The sequence below is a fragment of the Crocodylus siamensis genome, chromosome 4 (genome assembly GCF_052110815.1).
Source record: "Crocodylus siamensis isolate JL-2025a chromosome 4, ASM5211081v1, whole genome shotgun sequence".
NCBI lineage: Eukaryota > Metazoa > Chordata > Crocodylia > Crocodylidae > Crocodylus > Crocodylus siamensis.
In genome coordinates, this window is record NC_143398.1 from 154,794,801 (window position 1) to 154,815,073 (window position 20,273).

Sequence of the window (20,273 nt, forward strand, 5' to 3'; positions counted from 1 at the left end):
TGGAAAGGGGCAGGAGCATGGCCTGCGAGCACGGGGCATGTGGGACTAACAGCCATATGGCAGGCGCATCCCAAAGAAAACCCAGTAATACACCAACAAGTACCCCACACCACTCTCACCCTCACCTAGCATCCCACCCACAAGTGTCCCTTTGTTTCTGACCCACTGGGCATCTGCCTGTGGGGTCCAACTCCCACCCCCAAGTTCAGGGGTTGTCCCACCTCACCTGTGATAATGTCCTCAATGGCACCATCTTTCCCCTCATAAATGAGGGGCTCTTTCACCATCTGCCTCTTCTTCAGCTCAGCAATCATGTCCATCTGCTGCCGCTTGGCTTTCTGGACAGGAGACTGTAGCAGCAATAACAAGGAGGAAGTAAATGGGGGTTCCCTGTGGCAGCTCAGAGAATGTGGGACATTTCCCATGGAGCCAGGCATCTCAAGGATGGCACCTCCTCCTTTGAGAGACCCTCACATACTTTACAAAGCCAACATAAAAAATGCTTCACCCACTATTCAGCTGCAGCCACCTCTGGGGTGGAACTTGCCAGTTTTTTGCCTATGCAGCAATGCTACACAACAGCTTAAGGCACAGAGTGAAGAGGAAGCCAATACCAAGGAATTTTAGGGAGATGCAACATGGTGATTTGTCAGAAGGTGGAGGCAGAAGCTCTGGCTCTGGGAAAGGCACCAAAAGGGCTCTCAGACCCATAGGGGCACAGAAGCTTGGTTTCACAACCATGGGAAAGAGTAAGGTGAGGAGTTTAGTGAATGGGACAGGGGAAGGGGAGCACTGGTTGTACCTTTTGTCCTGACTGATTCTCAGTGCTGGAGGGGTTGGACTCTGCTTCTTTGGCAGCTGCCTCTTGTTTCTTCCACATTTCAATGTCCTGTTCTGCTTGCTAGAGAGGAAAGAAACAGTGTGGAAGCTGGTTAGATGGGGCAAGTCTCCAACTCAGGCCCTGTGGTGCCTCTTACACCAGTACACAGTGCTGATGTGCTTTGGGGCATCATGTACTTAGCCTTGCTTGGGCTGCCTCCTTGGCAACCCAAGCATGCAGGGGCTTAGTAGAGGAGCTCTGCAACCCCTCATTGGCACTGGGCAGGGTCACAGTCCTCGGGGGAGAGGGGGGTCAAAAATAGCTACAGAAACCAAAATGGCCCCACAGTATGCCAACCTTTTTATGAGCCACCTGGAAGAAGAATTCCTCAATGACTGCACCATCAAATCCTTGCTATACTTAAGATATGTCAATGGAATTGGCTTCCAAGGGAGGTGGTGCTCTCCCCTACCTTGGGGGTCTTTAAGACAAGGCTGGATAGGCATCTGGCTGGGGTCATCTGTCCCCAGCACTCTCTTTCCTGCCCAGGCAGGGGGTCGGACTCAACAATCTGTTGAGGTCCCTTCCGACCCTAGCATCTATGAATCTATGACATCTTAATCATTTGGACTGAAAACCTGCAATCTCCGATTAAGTTCCATCAGAAATTCAACAATCACCATCCCTTCATCCGACTATCTCTTGAATACTCCAACACCAACATCTCCTTTTTAGATACAATGATCAGTCTCCATAATGGTAAAATACAGACCGTGTTATACAAGAAACCTACAGACCAACACACATACCTGCACAGAACCAGCAATCACCCAAACACACCAAAAAAGCTGTGCCAAGCCCTCAGATACCACCAAATTTGCACTGAGAACACCTGAGATTGCCACCTCCCCAATCTTAAAAAGGCTTTCACCCAACAAGAACACTCCTCCAGAGAGACAAATCGCAAGTTTGAAAGAGCCACATGGATACCACGGGAAGAATTGCTGCAATACAAAAAGGAAACCCCCCACGAATAGCATACTGCTAGTTATAACATATCACCCCTCCCTTGAACCCATATGGAAAATCCTCAAACAATTGAAACCGTACTGGAAAGAGACCCTATTCTTAAAGAGATCTTCCCAGAGCTACCCATCCTAGCCACCCAGTAGGGACCAGCTCCAGGGCTGGAAGTGTGTGTAGGCAGGGCACCCCAGGGAACCTCGCTAACCTCATCACCAGAAGCAAAATTCCTCAGGCCCAGAACACACCAAATGGATCCAGACCATGCCACGACAAGAAATGCAAAACCTGCCAATCTCCACCACCCCCACAATTACTACACCCCACAACAGAGCCATCAGCATTCCCGGCTCTTACAGCTGCACCTCCAGAAAAGTAATATATCTCATCCAACGCACCAAATGCCCTGATGGAAAATACATAGGAGAGACCAAACAACAACTGCGCACCAGAATGAACGCACACCGAAAGCTTATCAAAGACAGGAATCCCCAGTTACCTGTGGGGGCACATTTCTCACAAGAAAACCACTCTCTCTCCGATCTCTCAGTCCTGATCCTCAAAGGGAACTTTCAAAACACTTCTCAGAGATGAGCCTATGAACTCCACTTCATCAACCTTCTGGATACTAAAAATCATGGACTAAATACAGACACTTGATTTATGACACATTATAACTTGCCTGATATCTGACTCCCCAGGTACCTCTCCATTAATCATCCCCCTTCTCCCTACAACCCAGCCTGTCCCTCACCCATTGACTCAATTTACATCTTCACTGACTGCCTGTCTTGTATGCAGACCAGCCCAGCTTCTGGCTTTTTTACTTGTCATTCCATCCAGGAAGGACACACCAACTGCAGAAATTTCCTCAGCCTGATGAAGGGTTTTTAAACCCCGAAAGCTTGCTTAAACATTTTTTTTTCCAACTATTTAAGTTGGTCTAATAAAAGATATCAGATTCACACAAAGAACCTTGTCTGCCTATGTCCTTAGACCAACACAGCTACAACCTATGCCCCTGGGGGGTTCAGGCACCTCCCTTTTGCTAGAATCATAGGAAAGTAGGGCTGGAAAGGACCCCAGGAGGGCATCTAGTCCAGCCCCCTGCTCAAGAAGTGGTCAGCCCTGTCTTAGCCATCCTAGACAAGTGTCTGTTTAACCTGCTTTTAACAACATCAGGAGCCACCCTCAGGCACAACTAACAAGCACAGGGCCCAAAACATCAAGAATGTCCTAACTTGGCACAAATAAAGCAGCAGAATGAAGGCACTGTCAGTGTCCTGCCACTGCAAAGACAGGATGTAGTTTATTAAAATAGGCTCAAGATACCAAAGGAATTGGACTGTGCCCTGCTGCTGCAGAGCAAGCCATAGCCCCCACAGTTTGTGCCAATCTGACTGTGGAGTCAAATTTCTTCTTGATCCCATATGTGGTAATCAGTCTGACCCAGAGCCTCAGACACTTTTTAAGTCCAACAGTATCATTGGTACATCCCAGTCAAGCTCCCCAGCCTTTGTTGAAGCCAAACACTAGTGCCTCTAAGGAACGTGAAAAACCCCTAACGCCTGTAGCAAAAGGAAAGGAAAAAAATTCCTTCCTAGCCCGATGTGGCAACCGGCAAAACCAAGAAGCATGGGAAAACCAGACACCTTCCACTCTGCACTGCAACCTGGGAACTTCAAATATTACTCCATGCATATTACACCCTGACTAGAGAACCGGAACTTCCTTTCCTATTGTCCCGTGTCCTCCATAAACTTAGCTCCTGAAACTTTTTTCCATAACCAAGCCTCTGAAGCCTTGGGGCCAGACCCTGTCATAGCTCCTGGAAGTCTACGTGTGTCCTGCCTGGGAAGTGGGCCTCCCAAGCAGTAGCACAGGGCTGCATGTCCTCTCTCAACGTACCTGATTAAGTCTGCCCAGTCCACACCCATACTTTTCCTAGACAAGAAGGGGGAGGAGTCACGGCTGTCCAATACACAAGGGCAAGGCTCACTCCTATCTTTCGCATAGGGCCATGGCCCAACCAGAGCAGAGCACTGGGATGCAAGGTGGGATGGCCCCTCCACCTGGCTATTGCTTCTGGGCCCCTTACCTTGTAGGCTTTGATGAAGCGCATAAACATCGGGAAGAACATGGTTGGGGGGGTAGTCTTGGGATTCTCACCAAAGTATTCCACAACCGACTCATAGGCCTCCTGCAGGCAAAGACAGAGAGACCCCATTAGTGCAGATGCCCTGCACCCACAGAGGCTGGAGATCCCTAAAGGTGCACGGAAGCACAGCTGCTGCTTCACCTAGTCAGAGACCCCCCTAGACTGCCTTTCTGTGTGCATTGCTCAGAGGCAGCATTGTCCAGCTGGGGCTGACAGGCCTTATGGAAGGAGTCACCTCCTGCTGTGGTTGGTGGTTCAAAGATGGGGCTCCAAGCACACTGCGTTGCTGCCTTAATGCATGGCCTCTCCCCTCTCACTGTGATGCTGCCCCAAGCCCAGCCACCCACAGTCCTGCACCAGCCCCCTCTTCAGACCACGCCCCTGTGTCCAGTAGGGACCAGCTCCAGGGCTGGAAGTGTGTGTAGACAGGGCACCCCACCCAGCCCCAAGTTCCCTCAGTTCAGGTAAGCTCCAGAATGCGTTGCCCCAGGTATGGGGCAGATGCACTCACCTTGGCTGTCTTCCCATCAGTCTGCAGTTTTTCCATCACCTCGGTGTTGGCCTTGAGGAAGTCCTTGAGCACCTGGCTGTCATCCTGCCGCATAAACTCCTTGCGGGTTAGCTCCATGCCCTGCTGCAGGCTCCGCACATCCTGCAATATGCTGTCCAGGGACACTTGGGTGGGGAGAGGGAAGAGAGAAAACAACTCAGAGCTGCAGTGACTGCCTGCCTACAGCAAGCTTCAGAAAGAACCAGCTGCTTGACTCAGAGGCTGTGCCCTTCTTGGAGCTCAGGGGCCTGGGGGTTGCCCTGAGCCCTAGCCATGTGCCAGTACCTGTGCCTGCCTTGTCCAGAAAATGCAGCTCAGTGTAGAAGCCTGTCAGCTCTGGGTACTTGTCGCTGATCACCCGCACCATATAGTGCAGCAGTGTCTGCCTCCGGTCCGTGGACTTCATCTCCAGCAGCTGAAGACAGCAATCAGGTTGAGGGCTGAGCCCAAACATTCCCTACTACCAGCGCTCATGTCCAGTTGTGTCTGCCTCCTGCCCAGTGCCTACCTCCCATGCTTGGTGGTTTCTATCTTCCCCCCCATCACACTCACTACCATGCCCAGCCAGTACAGCCCAGCCCAGGCACCCTCTTCTCCACATCTGCCACTTCCTGCTCCATAGCACAACTGCCCTTACAGTCCATGCTTGCCCCCTTGTGGCAGGCTTTCCTGGGCACTCTAACAATGGGCCCCCATCTGCCTTGTCTGTCACTTGACCTGGTGTGGCCAACAGAGCTGCCCTCTCCCGCCACCACAACAGGGGGCCTTTGCTGGGAGCAGGTGCAGACCCCTGTGCCCTGAGGGAAACGCCAAGGCATCTGCTTCCCATGGCCTCCCCCCCAGAGCACTGAACTTCTCCCCAACACCTACCGCATCAAGGCTTTGCAGCCGGAACCCATAGGCAGCCCCACGTTTGCTGCTGTTCAGGTAGTTCCCGAAGGCCAGGACAATCTGCAGAGAGATGGCTGTAGCAGTCGTTTGCCTTTGCTAAGCCACAGAGGCATCAGGCAGCCCTGTGCTGGACTATGGCTTCCCTGCACAGGAGGAGGCATGGGGCACCCACCAGCCAGCCAAAGGGGATGTTTCCCAACCCCTTCTACTTCAGAGCAGAAGACTTGGCCCAAGGATGGGGCAGACACACATCAAGCTTCACATCAGGCCCCCAGCCCCACAGCCCAGGGCACCAACCAGCCAGGAAAGGGCTGGCTTGGGCCCTCTCCTCCAAAGTGAACACTGTCCCCTCACTGCCCAGCCAGGGCCCCCAGTCCTTGTCTCAGCCACTTCCCCAGAGAAAGATCCCCCTCTTCCCTACCCTCAGCCCAGCTAAAACCCCAGATCCACCCAGCACCCAACCTAGTGAGGACCCAGAGAACCCCCTGGGATTCCTAAGAAGAGACGTTAGCAAATAAATATTCCATGAGTCTCCTTTCTCTCCCCAGCCCAAGAAAGGGCACCAGACTCTTTCCCCCTGTTGAGGGTCTGGCCCCATCAGATCAGGTGCCTCAAAGCCCCTCACCTCGAGGATGTTACGCAGCTTCGTGGAGGACTTGATGGACATGGACCCAGCGATGATGGAGTGGAGTTGCTGCAGTTAGGGTGAGAGGGACCATGAGGACATTGTGCTGCTGGGCAGCTGCCTGCAAGGCAGAAGCTGAGGGCAAAGTGCCTGCAGGAACTCCATGTTCCCCACTACAAACTGCCCCAAACACCCAGCCTGGGCTCAGGCCCTGGCTAACACGAGGGCTTTTCCCACAGCCCTGCTTCCAGCCATAGGCCCTGATTCACAGTCCCAAGTGACAGGCTCCTGCTCCCCGCTGACAGCTCTGCTGAAGCTTCCTCTTCCCAGCCTGCAGCTCCTGGATACCTCAGCCCTGGGCCTCTTCTTGCAGCTCTGCTTCTGCCCCTCTGTCCTGACCCAGAGTCCCCCTCTGCTTCTCCAGTCCTGTGCCTCCCACTCCCCACCCACCACACAGAGCAGTGTTGAGGTGCCTCGGCCATCTCTGGCTGCTGTCCCGGCTGTACCGGCCCTGGCTGCACTTGTCACACAGCTGCTGTCTGCCCACAGTGTTTCTACACTACCTGGCAGTTTTGTGGCACCCACTTGCTTCCAATAAGCTTGCTGGAGCCTGCATGTGGGTGACTGACATGACTATAGGAAGCTTTGAAGTCAGGTCCCCAGACAGGAAGCACCAGAGATTCACCTCCACTTGCCTACCCTCACCTTCCTCCAGAGGCCTCTGCAGTTCCTCAGCAACCCCAAGTCCCCTCAGCTCTCCATTCCTGGCTGACTCCACTGAGAATTGGGCATTACCCTTTGCCCCAGAGCGATGCTGTCAATGCCCCCAGTCCCAGACTCATTGATTGTGTCTGGAGCCTGCCCGCCCGGCTCATACCGGCATCAGGCGCTGTGCTGTGTCATTGAAGTTGCCCAGGAAGGTCATGATGTTCATGCGCTCAGCCAGGCGTGGAAGTTTGCTGAACCTGATCATGAACTGGTCCTCATCCGAAAGCTCATCCAATGGCCGCTGCTCCTTCTCATACTTGCGTATCTGCAGCAGTTCATACTCTGTGGGCAGGAAGCGCTCTAGCAGTTCCAGGAAGTCTAGGCTCAGTGTCTGCAGATCATACCTGCACCAGGAGGGAGAAAAGGTTAGCGCAGATCCTCAAGGACCCCTGCAACCATGTCCTGCTTGGGTGTGTCGGAACCACTATCCACCTCCTCTAGACAGAGAGGGGGCAGCGCAGAGCCAAAGCCGGAAGTCTTGACAGTAGCTGCTTCCCTCCCTCATCCTCCTTGCCTATTCCTCCATCTCTTGCTTCTCTGTGGCATCCCAAATACCCTTACCCCCACCTCTAAGCCCCTTTGAGACACAGTGCCCCTGATTGCCCTGGCACTGCTCAGTTATGTGCCCAGCTGAATCTCCTGCTCCATTCTGTTTGACTGTTAGATCACCCTCCTAGCCCTGTCTGTCTGTCTGTCCATTCCATCAGGCAGATCAGGAAGTTTTTGGGGCCAGGGCCAGCTCTGTAACTGACCTATACAGGGCCCGGCACCCAGGACCAGTCTGTGTGTGGATTCCTAGGTGTCCTTGTCGTGTACAGAATTCGTAACTACCCCTGAACATTAAGGATAGAACCCAGGTGTCCTGATCCCCAGTCCCCACCACTCACAGAAGAGAGGATTGGGAGGATCAGCTCAGCAGTGGTACTGGTCCACCAATTCAGCCTGTGTCAAGTGTCTGACACCATAGCCCTGATAACTGTCCTCCACAGGGGTCCAGCTGAGAGCTGGTTGCAGGTACTGGCTATAGGTTTGGTGCAGGGATGCACAGGCAGCTGGGGGCTGGGGGAGATGGAAGTAGGCCAGTGCCCACATGCATGGAGAGGGCTGGCTCCAGCTAGACAGTGGGGCAACTTCCAGAATTTCCTGCCCTCTAGCATCCTGCCAATGGCTCTGACCAGCCCATACATGCACAGAGGTGAGGGGTGACACTCACGTCTGGATGGCTTTGCAGATGCTGTCAATGCTGAGGCCACCTTTGCGGAGTGTGATGGCCAGGTTCTTGGCCCGGTTGGCCTCTATCAGCATCACCTTGCTGGGGGCCTTCTGAGTGACTTTTGCCTTCAGGGTGCCAATGTCCAGGCTGGGGCCTTGTGCCTTGGTCTTGAACTGCTCCTCAAAGTCACTCATGTCCAGCTCCTGCAGGGAGCAGCAGAGAGGCAAGAAGAGGTAGTAGCAAAGCAGAGGAGCATGGTGGAGACAAGGGGGGGAGCACAAAGGGGTGGGGAGGGAGGAGAATGGGACGAACATATGGAAACAAGGCAAGCAGGTTACTCCAGGGCTGAGCTGGCTGCAGACCTACAGCCCTGAGACCTGCCCCCAGCACAGAGATCTCCTCTCCATGGTGCTGAACTGCTGCTTCAGGCAACTCCTGGGTGTGCAGATCCTACAGGACAGAGTCCCTCTGCCTCGTAAGCATGCCCTGCCCTTTCAATAGGAGATGAGGCTGCAGTGTGCTGGAGTCTCCCCTTTGGGAGCAGGCTGTGGGGTTTTCATCCAGTGGAGAACCTGCTGCCTGACAGCCCTGAGCCTTCCTGGCACATGTTCTCAGCCCAGCAAACAGCTCACTGGCTCTCCAGCTCAGCCCCAGGCCACAATAACTTCCTCTACCCCAACCCTCTCCAGATTTTACTAACCCCACCCCACCCCCTCCTCCTGTCGCAGCCAGCTGGTTCCATCCCAGAAAGGCAGCCTCAAGAGCAGATCCTCACCTCCAAGATCTTCTCATCATTGAGGTCGTTGAAGACGGTCCCATTAATCTGGTTGGGTTTCAGAGCTACCCAGTTGAAAATGGGCATCCGGAACTTGGTTTGTATTGGCTTTTTGACTTTGACTGCAACAAGGACAAGGATGAGAGTCAAGTGGGAGTTGGCAGGACAGCATGAGAGTAGACTCAGTTCCTATGGGGCACCATGAGGCCGGGGACCTGGCAGGTCCTCAGAGCAACAAAAGTATGAGGGGGCTCTTCATGCCTCTACCATAGCAGAACACAACAAGCCAGGTGTCCTGAGTAGAGGCCCCTGTCCCAGAGGTGTGGCTTTGCTGCCAGAGTTGAGGAGACACTGATTGAGGTAGCAGGCAACTTACTGGACTAAGCACCCAAGCTGCCCTGTCCATGGGGCAATACAGAACTAGATGGACTCAAAGAGCCAACGTGGCTGTAGCACTGGGGCTCCCTGGCCCAGGACAATGTCCTCAGAGGACTGGTTAGAGATGTTAGTGAGGTGGTGTGAGTCTCCACATCCCACACAACCCAGCCCTTCCGCTTCTGCCTTGGCAGAGAGGCCAAGGCAGGCAAGAGCTATAGACACCTCCCTCCCCTTCTTGGGGATGGAGGAAATGAGAAGCCAGCCAGGCAATGCCTGCTCTGTGGCCTCCAGGGCACTCATCCTGGTACCCCTGCCCTCATATGAGCATAATGTTCCCTTCTGTGCTGAGCTGCACCCACGCCCCAAGCTTGGCTTACCTGAGCTGGCTGATGTGATTAGGCTTCCTCCCAGTGGCTGTCCCATGGGTGGGGGTGGGGGTGGAGGAGGAGCAGGGCCACCAGTCATTGAGAGGGGAGGTGGGGGTGGGATTTCCACCCCAGGCAGTGGTGGGGCAGGTGGAGGGGTGTCAACCCCAGGGAGGGGTGGGGCTGGCGGTGGTGGAGAAGGTAGGGACTGTTGCTCGCTGGATGGGGTGGCAGGGCCAGCATCTTTGGTGGGGGGTAGTGGTGGGGGTGGCGGAGGAAGAGCTGGAGCTGCAGCAGGAGACGGTGGTGGGAGAGGGGTGGAAGGAGACAGGAAATCTGCAAAATAAATGCAAAGCCAATGAGCCCCTCCACTCAGTCTAACAATGGAGGGTTCTGGGCCTGGGCTTGGCAAGGTGGGAGGCATCTGTGCCCTTGCCCTCTCAGGCAAGTCCCCTCCTCCTTCTGTGACTCAGTTTCCCCCCTCCCCATTTTGTGACGCTGATCCACTTTGCAGAGTGCTTTGTGACCCTCCAGCATAAGGTCTCCATGTCATGTGCTTTTTTTGATCTTGTGTGTGTTTCCATCTCAGGATGGTGCAGTGCTGGCACAGCAAGTCCCTGATTTTCAGAGGGGCAGGTGCACACCTCAGGGAGACTTTGGGGAGGTTCTGCAGGACTGGTACCCAGGGCAAGGTTGCCACCTAGAAATACAGCCTGCCTGAAAAAAGAGGCTCCCAGCTCCAAACAGGATGGAGCAGGGAAAAGACCCCTAGCCCTTGGTTTGAGGAGGAAGGGAAATCCGAGTGCACCGCTGCCTCACTCCATAGATGGCTTTGCCCCAGACTGGGAGAGTTCCTGGCTCCATCCAGAGACAAACAGGACTCCTCTCCTCCCTCCCACCACCTGTGCTGCCCATCAGAGGGTGGCAGATACCTGTGCTGGTAGAGGCGGAGGCTTCTATAGTAACCACGGGGATGCTTGGGGTTTCTATGACAACAGGGACAATCTCGATGGCAACGTCTCCCTCTGGCCCACGCAGGATCCGGACTAACCCTTTATCCTCCAGCTCCTCCAGCTTCTGCTCCAAAGCTGAGCGATATGATTCTGTTGGCTCCTGTGGCTGTGGCTGCGGCTGCGGCGGTGGCGGTGGCTGTGGGGGGGAGCTCACTGGGCTGGCAGACTCGCTGAGCTGGTCCTGAGCCAATACACAGAGCCAGTCAGTGCCACCCCCACCTGTCACTGGGCAGGGAGCCCAATTGCTAATGACCCACACTGGAGCAAGTGCTCCCTTCCTACAAGGTGCGGGGAATTATCCACACACAAAGAGGGCCCAAGACAGCAAGAAGGCATCCTTATGTGCATGCACAGACAGCTAGGCACTTCATCCCCTGAGAAGGAGCCTATGTTCCAATGCCTCCAGTGCCAGGGCTGGAAAGTTCACTACAAGAAGGGTTGTCAGTGGCTTCTCACACAAACCCAGGATGCTTGTATCCCAGGGCTGGAGTAGCATACTCAGCACCTACTGCATAACCCTGCTGACCCTGAACTTTTCCTACCCCAAACTCTTCCTACCCCACTTCCCACACCCATATCTACCAAGATCCTTCCTCTCCTCCTGTTCTCCCCCATCTTTCACTCCCCCCCCCACTTGCCTTCAATACCTCCCACTTGGACATGTCAGTCTCTGCCCCTTGGGGACTACACCTCACTCCTTGGTTTGATGCCTCCCTGCCTTGGGTATTGCCCTTCCATCCCCTCTGGCCTCACCCGAAGCATCTCCAGTTCCCGGCGTGCCTGATTCAGCTGCTTCTCCAGTTCTGCGATCTTGGCCATGGACTCATTCTCTGAGTCCTGGAGCTTCTCTGTGAGCTGCAAGAGGAGCCTATATTCAGCTACTGCCCCCCATGAGTGGGACAAAGCAATGGGATTGAGGTGTATGGTGGGGAGGGACACAGAACACGGGGAATAAGGTGGGATATTGCAACCCCAAAACAGAGCATCCAGGCTGTTGGACGTCTAAGTGCCAGCATGAACCCTTTGCCCTCCCATATCCTGTTTTCCCTGCATCCTGCTGGGATCTCCCATGCCACAGCGAAAAATGTCTCCCTTTCAAATGACAAGGATTAGGAGGTTCCCTCTTCCAGGACACCATGGCCCCTATGAACAATCACAGGCCACTGGAACCTCCTGGCTGAATCAGCAGTGGCAGACCTGAAGGACACCCTCGGTTGGTGGAGTTATCTTGTTATCAGGTGCCTCTTGTTCTCCAGCAGCTGCCACTGGAGAGTTGGTGGAGAGGGTAGGCTACCTTCTTCTTCCAGCACCATTGCCTAGCCAATCATTCCCTGGACTATATTTGCATAGGCAACTATTCCATCCCAGAGCTTGGTCATTCTAAGGGCAGGAGGAGAAACCCAAGAATTTCAGCCCTTCCCCCTCCACACTGGCCATGGAGATGTGTAGGACACAGGATCACAGGAAAGTATGACTGGGAGGGACCTCCTGAGGCCATCTAATCCAGCCCCCTGCCCAAGACAAGATCCTCTATGACTAAATTATCCCAGTCAAGTGTCTGTAATTTGTTCTTTAAAATTTCCAAGGAAAGAGATTTCATAACCTCTCACAGTAGCCAGTTCCAATGCTTAAACATCCTCACAGTCAGAAGGCTCTTCCTAATCTCCAATTTAAATTTACTATGCTGCAGCTTGAAGAACACTGCTTCTAGTCCTGTCCCCTGCAGCCAAAAGAGTCTCTCTCTCTATAATCATCCTTCAGGATATAAATCATACAGAATACAATCATTCTCTATAATCATTCTTCAGGTATCTGAAAACGGCTATCAAGTTCCCCCTCAGTCTTCTTTTCTCCAAACTAGATAACCCTAGCTCTTTCAGCCTTTCCTCATAAGCAGGGATCCTGGTTTTCTCTGTTTAAAAATCCCAAATTCTCTGCTAAAGACCCCAAATTTTCTTAACAAAACCCCCAAATCTGCATTTTTCTCCAAGTAAGATGAAATGCCACTGTGTGTTTGTGTGTGTATATATGAGGAAGGGGGTGCGTGTGTGGGAAAGAGGGTGTATGGGCACAGGAGACACATCAGGGGGCACGCAAGGGCACAAGTGATATGTGGAGGAGGCAAATACTGCCCCGGATTTCTGTGCCCACAGTGTGGTGCAGGGCTGCAGCTGGGCCAAACCAGCTCTGGGCAAGAGCCACCTCCACAGCCCAGTGGGCAGGACCTGGTTCAGGAGGGTGCACCCCATCAACATGGTCACCAAGGTGACAGACAGTGGTATTGAGTTTGGTGGCCATGGTGGCATGGCTCTCTCTCCCACACCAGGTCCCACCTGCTGGGCTGTGGAGTCAACTCCTGCACAGAGCTGTTTCAGCTAGGCTGGAGCCCCACACCCTGCTGTGGATGCAACCCTGTGCCCCACTGTGGATGTAAAAATCTGGGGTGATATGTGCCCCCCCGCCCCTCTTCTGCATCACCTGTGTCCCCTCTGCCTCCTTGCTGCATTACCTGTGCCTCCCCAGCCCCTCTGCCATGTCATCTGTGCCTCTCCACCCCCTGCTACATCGCCTGTGCTCTCCTGGACCCACAGATTTACCTAGGGAGAGCTGTAAGAAGTGCTCTCTACCACCCCGCCTGGCTGCCACATGCATGTGCGTATGCGTCCCTTGCGCCTATCTTACTGCCCCCAGCCGCAAGCAGTCCCTTGCAGGCTGGAACTCTGCAGTTTTCCAGGTTTTTCTCCTTTCTACAGCAAGCGGAAAACCTGAATCCCATAAGTCACATTTTCCAGGCCTCTAATTATTTTTGTGTCTCTGTGCTGGACTCTTTCCAATCTGTCCACATCCTTTTTGAAGTGCAGGACCCAAACTGGACACAGTTTTCCAGGTGAGACCTCATCAGTACCAAACAGAGTGGAAGAATCGCTCCCCTTGATTTATAAGTGACACTCTTGTAGTTAATACAACCCAGGATTCTGTTGACTTTTTTTTTTTACAACAAGAGCACACAATACTCAGTTGCTTGACTACAGTAATCCCTAGGTCCTTCTCTGCAGTACTGCAGCCTGGCCAGTCATCCCCCAGGCCATGTTGGTGCCATGTGCAAATCTGTTACGCAGGCACTCAGTCCTATCCTCCAATTTATAAATGAAGAACTCCTGGGGAGCTCAACTCAATAAATCCTCCCAATTAGATGTCACACTGTTGAGGACTACCCAGTGATGACTACTCACCTGTGCCACTTGTTCCTGCAGGTCCTCCATGTGCTCCAGCACAGCATTCTTGGTCTCAGTTTCCTCTAGCAGAGCGCTCACATCAAAGATGTTGTCCAGGTATGCCTGGATCTGCACTTGTAGCCTGTCGCTCTCTGTGTGGCGCAGCCTCTGCAATGAGATAGCCAGGAACCCTGTTCAGAACCTGCCCCAGGCCCAGCTCCAACCCTACCAGATAATTACAAGTGCCTCACATCCATGGTTCTCAGAGCTGGCTCTGAAACCTCCACACACTTCCTATCCTGGGTGGAGGATCTCCAGCTTCTGAGCATGGCTTCTTTCTCCTGGCATATCCAAGTTTATGGCCCACTACATTATTTAATGTGCAGTGCGTACAAACCCAGTCAGACCAAGGAGCCTGTGTCGGTAGACAGTCATAGGCAGAGGGTGCCCTCAGTTAAAAGAATCATCCAGCAGGAGGAGAAGCATGCAGAGCAATCTGCCCACAGCCCCCTGCATCCTTTCTAGACTTAAGGCTCAGATACACAGCATGTTTACACCAGTGTAACCAGCCTTTCCACCACTGTAAAGGAGCCAACATAAGACATTCAACTCTATACCAGTGTAACTTACTTGAACTCCATGTAGAATTACCCCAGGGAAAAATTCAGGGAAAAAAAGGCACTGGTTTAAGTTACACTAGTGCAGATGCTGTATGCCAGCAACTTATCCTGGGGAAGCTGTTTGCTAAAAGCAAAGCTACTGCTGATTCTCTGCCACCTAGTGGCAAGGCAATGTAACAGTGCCTACCGCAGCAGCTGTCCCAGGACAACTGCTTGTCTGTTCACTCTGGACCCTGGTATGGTTCTCTCTGAGCATACAAAATCTATGCAAGTTACACCAGTGTAAATGTATCATGTATCTAAGCTCTTTGTGTCTGTAAGGCAAGCCAGAGAGGGTAAAAGATCAAGCTCACCTCAAGGTACTCATCTAGGCCCAGATGAGTGAATTCATACTGTAGGAAGACTCTGAAGTTCATGTTCTCCACTGAGTGCACTACAATATTGATAAACTGCATGCAGGCCACCTGTAAGGGTAGACAGAGGTTCAGGGCTAAGGCAAGCAGCAGATTGACAGAAGTGGGGACAACATAACAATCAGGGGCCACTCAGAGCAGCAACCTCCCACCTTACTGAATGCTCAGGCACACACCAGAAGAAGGATCATTTAACATATCACAGGAAGTGGCAGAGGTGGGAACTGAATCCCAGGTACCAGCCACTCATATTGTCTGTTTCTTAATGCAGCTGTTCAGAATCCAGGGACGCAAGGCAGATCCTGGGCAAACCAAGCTGCTGGACACAGGAAGCTCTGAGCCTCAGAACACCATGCTAGAAGTTCTCAAGGCATTTGGAAAGGCCCATTGTCAGCTCAGAGAGGTCACCCTCCCACACAAGCCTGAAGGAGCTTCATTTGTCATATGGGTCTGACTACCCTCTCATAGTTGGTACCCTATAGAAGGTAAAAGCCTTGTTACTACTGGCTTCAAAAGGGATTCTCTTTTGGTTCAAGTGGCAGAAGCTGCAGGCCACAGCCTCTTTTCCCTATGCCACATGCATGTGAGTTAGTGGACTGCTACAAAGCTGATATGGGAATACAAAGCCTGTATTTCCCTGGATATGGAACATGCCCATGTTCACTGACTTGGAGAAAGGGCACTGTTAGCAGCCCTGTCCTGCCCTAAGTGGATGGAAAACCAGCTAGTTATTCCAATCACATAAGGCCTCCAGATGCCAAGAGGCAGTGCACAGCATGGATGTGGGCTGACTGCTCCCCACATATGGCTTTCCCCTCCCAAAACACTCACCATGAAGTCAATATTACTGTCCTCATTCCGGAAATACTCCATCAGCTTCTCAAAGCGATTCTTCTCCCCACAGACCTACAGGCAAGAGCAGAGACTATCAGCTTGAGTGACCCTGAAGTCCTACAGAAGGTGCCCATTGGCACCAAGCAAGGGAACTAGTTCCTAAACACTGCCATGAAGCTGCTGAAAGGATCAACTATACCTAAAGCTTCTCCCAGCACTCCCAGCTTCTGCACCGCTCAGTCCTAGACCAGGATCCCTCAAAGCTGCCTCCTCAGCACCTCCACTATGTTCCCATAGACCAGAGCCTCCCACAGCGTAAGGTAACAAGCACCACAATGCAGAGAGGCCTGGTCTGTGGCTGGGACACTAGCCATGACCACACCACAGGCAGCCAATAACAATCCAGTCCCTTTCCTATCCCAAAAGAAGCTGCAGCTGCTACACAAGGCCTGACTTTGACGCCCCCACATGGTTTGGGTGCTGGGTCTCATATCCATCTTCAGTACTAGATTCTTTGCCTTGCATTGGGAGCCCACAGGGCCAAGTGGGAGAGTTTTAGCTCTTGCAGTGCCCACCCTAGCACTGGACTGGGCTCCTGGGTCTCTCCTAGCATGGTGCTGACATGCCTGTGCCATCCTACCCACATATTGTGCTGGGCCACTTGTTATGATGGGACCCGAGTCCTGCCAGCCTAGCCTAGCCAGAGCAGAAAGGGAAAGAGAGGGAATCCAAGTGACAACCCTCCATGCTGTTCTCCTACCTGCCTATCAGGAGCCCCTGCCATGTGGATTTGTGGGGGCTGTGGGTCCCTATGGCCCATCTCCCAGTGCCTCTGGGGCTCAAAGAAGAGTCAATGCATTCATTTGCAATCTCCCATGGTACAGCACCCTTCCCTGGAGGACATTAAGCCTGCAAGCTTCACGCCTCTGGGAGGATGGCAGGATTTGTGCTGGAAGGGACTTGGCCAACATCCTGCGGCATGTTAGCAGCAGGACCAGGAACAGCTGCCAGGTGTACTGACCCTGAGAACAGGCATGATGGGTATTCGGTCCAATGATGGGGAAAGCGCAGGTGGCTGCTGAAATGGATGCGCTCGCGACCTGAAACCTGAGAGCAGCTCACAGCTGAAGGATTCCTCCCCATGCTGCTGCTGCCCTTGCTCTGGGAGACCCTGTCATGGTGCACATTGGCACAGCTCCAGCTGAGGGATCAGGTATGCTCTCCTACATGAAGTGCTCTGGTGTCAGCTTGTGCTTCCCTCTCCCCATCTCCCCCTGCCAGCCACAGCCCCAGCTCCCTGCTGCTATGCAGGGGAATTCAATCCAGCATCCCATGTCAAGCAACCTGCCTCTTTGTTTAACCTCACCTTGCAGGGCTACAGGGACAATAGGGGGATGGCTAGGAGCTGCTCCCTGAAAGATGATGCCAGCTTCTCCTGGGGGCCCTGTCGCTGACCACATGGCATACAACAGCCAGCCAGCACCCCTATGCCTCACATGAGGGAACTCAGCAGGTCAGTTCTGGGACAGTAACAGGAGGAGGAGGAGTGACCAGGGGCAACCACAGGACTCCTGCCCAGGTCTGAAGCAGCAGGAAGCCTTGGCAGATGGGCACAGTGGACAAGAGGGCAGCGCACTGACTGAGCTGTGCAGCCTCAAACACCTTCTCTTCCCCCCACCTCCAGAAGTTCAGGACAACTTCAGGGGCCCCAAACCCATGAAGCCTTCCTCCACCACACATAATCCAGCTCTGGGGTTGGGCTGCATGTGGGCAGCAGAGCTCTCTCAGGTGCTGTTGGCCTCCCTCCTCCTCCAATAGGTATTTTCCACCAGCTGCCATGTCCCAGCCCCAGCTTGTGCCACGTTAGCAGATTTCATGAGTCATCCTAATGTGAGGCAGGCATCCGAGCACTGTTCAAGCTAGCCAGAACTTCACAGCTGGCAGCCCCATGTTCAGCAAGAAAGATGTATTTATAGCCTGGCACAGAAAATAGATTGCCCCCCTTCATCCTTCTCCTGCAGGGGTGCAGCTGTGACATTTTAATTAAAGGGATATCATCCCTCAGTTTAAAGCTCAGAGGTCAAGGTGTGTGGAGGGATTTTGTTGGCTTCAGTGAGGGCAGTAATGCCCCACGCCACTGCTTTCAGATTTTTATGAGTACGGCACCCTAAGGGCATTCTCCCAATGAGAGGGCAACTTTGGCAGTGTCTGGATGCAGGTAAGAGTTCCTGAGTCACATGAAGAGGGACGCGTGTATGGACTTTTGTATGGTCTCGATGAAAGCTCCAAACACTCCTAGGCAAAATCTTTCCCAGTTGTGGAGAAGCAGGATCTGGGGCAAGCAGCCAGGTTACACCCATGTCTGTGCAAGGACAGTGCTGGGGCTTCCCAGCCTAAGGGTCAGAGCGGGGACTGAGAGGCCGAATAGCTGAATTCTACCCCTGGCTCTGCCCTGACTCATTGCAGGGCCTCGGGCACATCTTACCTCTCTCTGTGCCTCAGTTTCCCCACCTGTGGTAGAGAGATAGTAACCATGACCTCTTTCCATGAAGGTTGGCACATTAGCATCCAGATAGCACTCTGCAATCTGTGCCCAGAAGGGGACTCAGCTTGTTCCTCACTGCTAGGGGCATAAGTGGAGAGGAAAAGCTACCGCACGGCACCCCTCCAGAGGACACTGGGTCCATACCAAGGCAGCGACTCACACATGATGTGACAACCCAGGGCCATCAGCCATAGTCTGGGGCAGGAAGCCAAACAAGTTACAGTCAAGCTCTGAGCAGTCTCCTCAAACTGTCACCATTCAGAACACTCTACCCACGGGCAGCTGCCACCCAAGGACAAAGTAGAAAGACCTGCAGGGTGCCACTGTGGCCTGGGGTAGGCTTCTTGCCTTTCCAAAAGAAGTAGAGTCATGCCCCACCTCTACTCTTTGTGGCCTTGTTCTTCCCTCCATGGTCACATCAACTCCACCAGGGGAATGGCATAGTTGGGAGCAAGGTAAAATATACAAAGGATGTGAGCACCACTGGCAGCGTACACTGCCCTTGGCAGTTGTCATATCTGCTGGGTCTGAGAAAATGACGTCTCTGCAGGGCGCTGCACACCTTTGTAGGGGCACGCAGGAAGGAGGAAAAGTGGGCGAGTGGTTGTGACTGGGTTTTGTTGGGGAGTGTGGCTGCCTGAGGCAGAGCAGTGTGGGCATGTAGGTGGGTGTCTGTGGGTATGTGCAATGTTCCTGATGCACCACTGCAAATGCAGGCCTAGAACAGGAAGGCAAGGCAAGTGTGTCTCAGAGCTGGTACACAGCCCGCCAGGCTTCAGCCCAGCCAGACCATCACCCTTCCAAAGTGTTTTCCCTGAGCTGCCCATGCACAGAGAGCCACAGCAGTCCCCATTACCACAAAAGGACTGGTGTGCTTCTCTGAATGGGTGTGAACAGACTGCCAGCCAGGGGCTATGGGAGGGAGGTGGAGTGAGACACGATTCAACCCTTTCCTTGTCACATGCCCACAGCACTGACTGGAATAGAACCAGGGTCTCAAAGTGGTGACGCTCAGTCACCACCTCCCTTTGACAACTGGGGAAACTGAGGCAAGGGGAGGTGAAAGGATTTGCCCAGGGCTGCACTGAGAACCAGTGTCAGGGCTCAGCATAATGGAGATAGAAACTCTTTGTTCCTATCACTAGACCAATCCCACCCCTCACACATTGTCATATCCCCAGCCCACTACCCTTCAGAGCTGGGCCCTCCCTGGCCTTGGGCACCAGTCCCTAGGGACCTACCTCCTTGAAATTGTCAAATGCAGCAAGGATGATGTCATGCCCCCCTCGGACCAGGCATACAGCAGCCAGCAGCTCCAGGACAAGTGCTTTGGTTCTGTGGGGAAGGCACAGGGTCTGAGCAGAGCCTCCCCCTCAAACAGTGAGGACAGTGGTGGGGTGGGGGTGGAGAAGGGACAGGAACACATACCTGGGATTCTTATTGTTCAAGCTCAAGGTGATCTCGTTCACACAGGCTGGATGGTTCATTACCAGGCTGAATCCAGACTAGGAGGAGAAGGCAGCTTTAGCAGGGCATAAGGGCAGAAATGACTGTTGGGGCCAGTCCCAGCCCTTACTTGTGTAGAGACTACATGGAGAGGCCTGGATTGGTGGGGATCCCATGGAAGCAAGGCCCATGCTGGCTAGCACTCAGCAAGCTCCATGCCCACTGCCCATCCCTTCACTATCCCCCTCCCCCATCTAAGCCATGATGAGACCCAGAAGCAATCCCCATGAGGACACAGGCAAGAGGAGGACCCTCAATGAGGAGTGGGTGCCTTGTGTCACTGCAGCTTGCAGAACCCTGTGTCAAGCTGAAAAGAGACATGTCTCCAGGCCCAGAGGTATGTGCAGCCCTGGCCTCCAGCCACGATACAAGCTGAGGTATGAAGAGCTGGAGCAGCTAGCAGATGAAGCACAACAGAACAGGACAGAGGAAGGGTGACACTAGTGAAAGGGGTGAGAGGAGCAATGGGAAGGTGGCCAGCCAGTCTTAAGACAGCCCAGGCTTCAGGCCCCTGCTTGTAGAAACAGACCTGTCACCAGCACAGCCTCCACTCACTCCACA

General features: G+C 53.4%; 1 protein-coding gene across 9 annotated transcripts in view; it reads right to left on the minus strand.

Moving 5' to 3' along the window:
- FMNL1 (formin like 1) overlaps window positions 1-20,273 on the minus strand; it is a 61,056-nt gene that overhangs the window by 3,385 nt on the left and 37,398 nt on the right. For all 9 annotated transcript variants that reach the window (XM_090044307.1, XM_090044305.1, XM_090044302.1 and 6 more), the window contains 18 exons: window positions 19,635-19,711; window positions 19,448-19,541; window positions 15,659-15,733; window positions 14,768-14,878; window positions 13,813-13,962; window positions 11,333-11,434; window positions 10,499-10,760; window positions 9,579-9,902; window positions 8,824-8,945; window positions 8,049-8,251; window positions 6,945-7,179; window positions 6,068-6,136; window positions 5,422-5,502; window positions 4,837-4,966; window positions 4,513-4,676; window positions 3,942-4,043; window positions 803-901; window positions 227-350 (listed from right to left, as the gene is read on the minus strand). In XM_090044307.1, coding sequence (XP_089900433.1) covers window positions 227-350; window positions 803-901; window positions 3,942-4,043; window positions 4,513-4,676; window positions 4,837-4,966; window positions 5,422-5,502; window positions 6,068-6,136; window positions 6,945-7,179; window positions 8,049-8,251; window positions 8,824-8,945; window positions 9,579-9,902; window positions 10,499-10,760; window positions 11,333-11,434; window positions 13,813-13,962; window positions 14,768-14,878; window positions 15,659-15,733; window positions 19,448-19,541; window positions 19,635-19,711 — 2,524 coding nt within the window. The remainder of the gene's footprint in view (window positions 1-226; window positions 351-802; window positions 902-3,941; window positions 4,044-4,512; window positions 4,677-4,836; window positions 4,967-5,421; window positions 5,503-6,067; window positions 6,137-6,944; window positions 7,180-8,048; window positions 8,252-8,823; window positions 8,946-9,578; window positions 9,903-10,498; window positions 10,761-11,332; window positions 11,435-13,812; window positions 13,963-14,767; window positions 14,879-15,658; window positions 15,734-19,447; window positions 19,542-19,634; window positions 19,712-20,273) is intronic.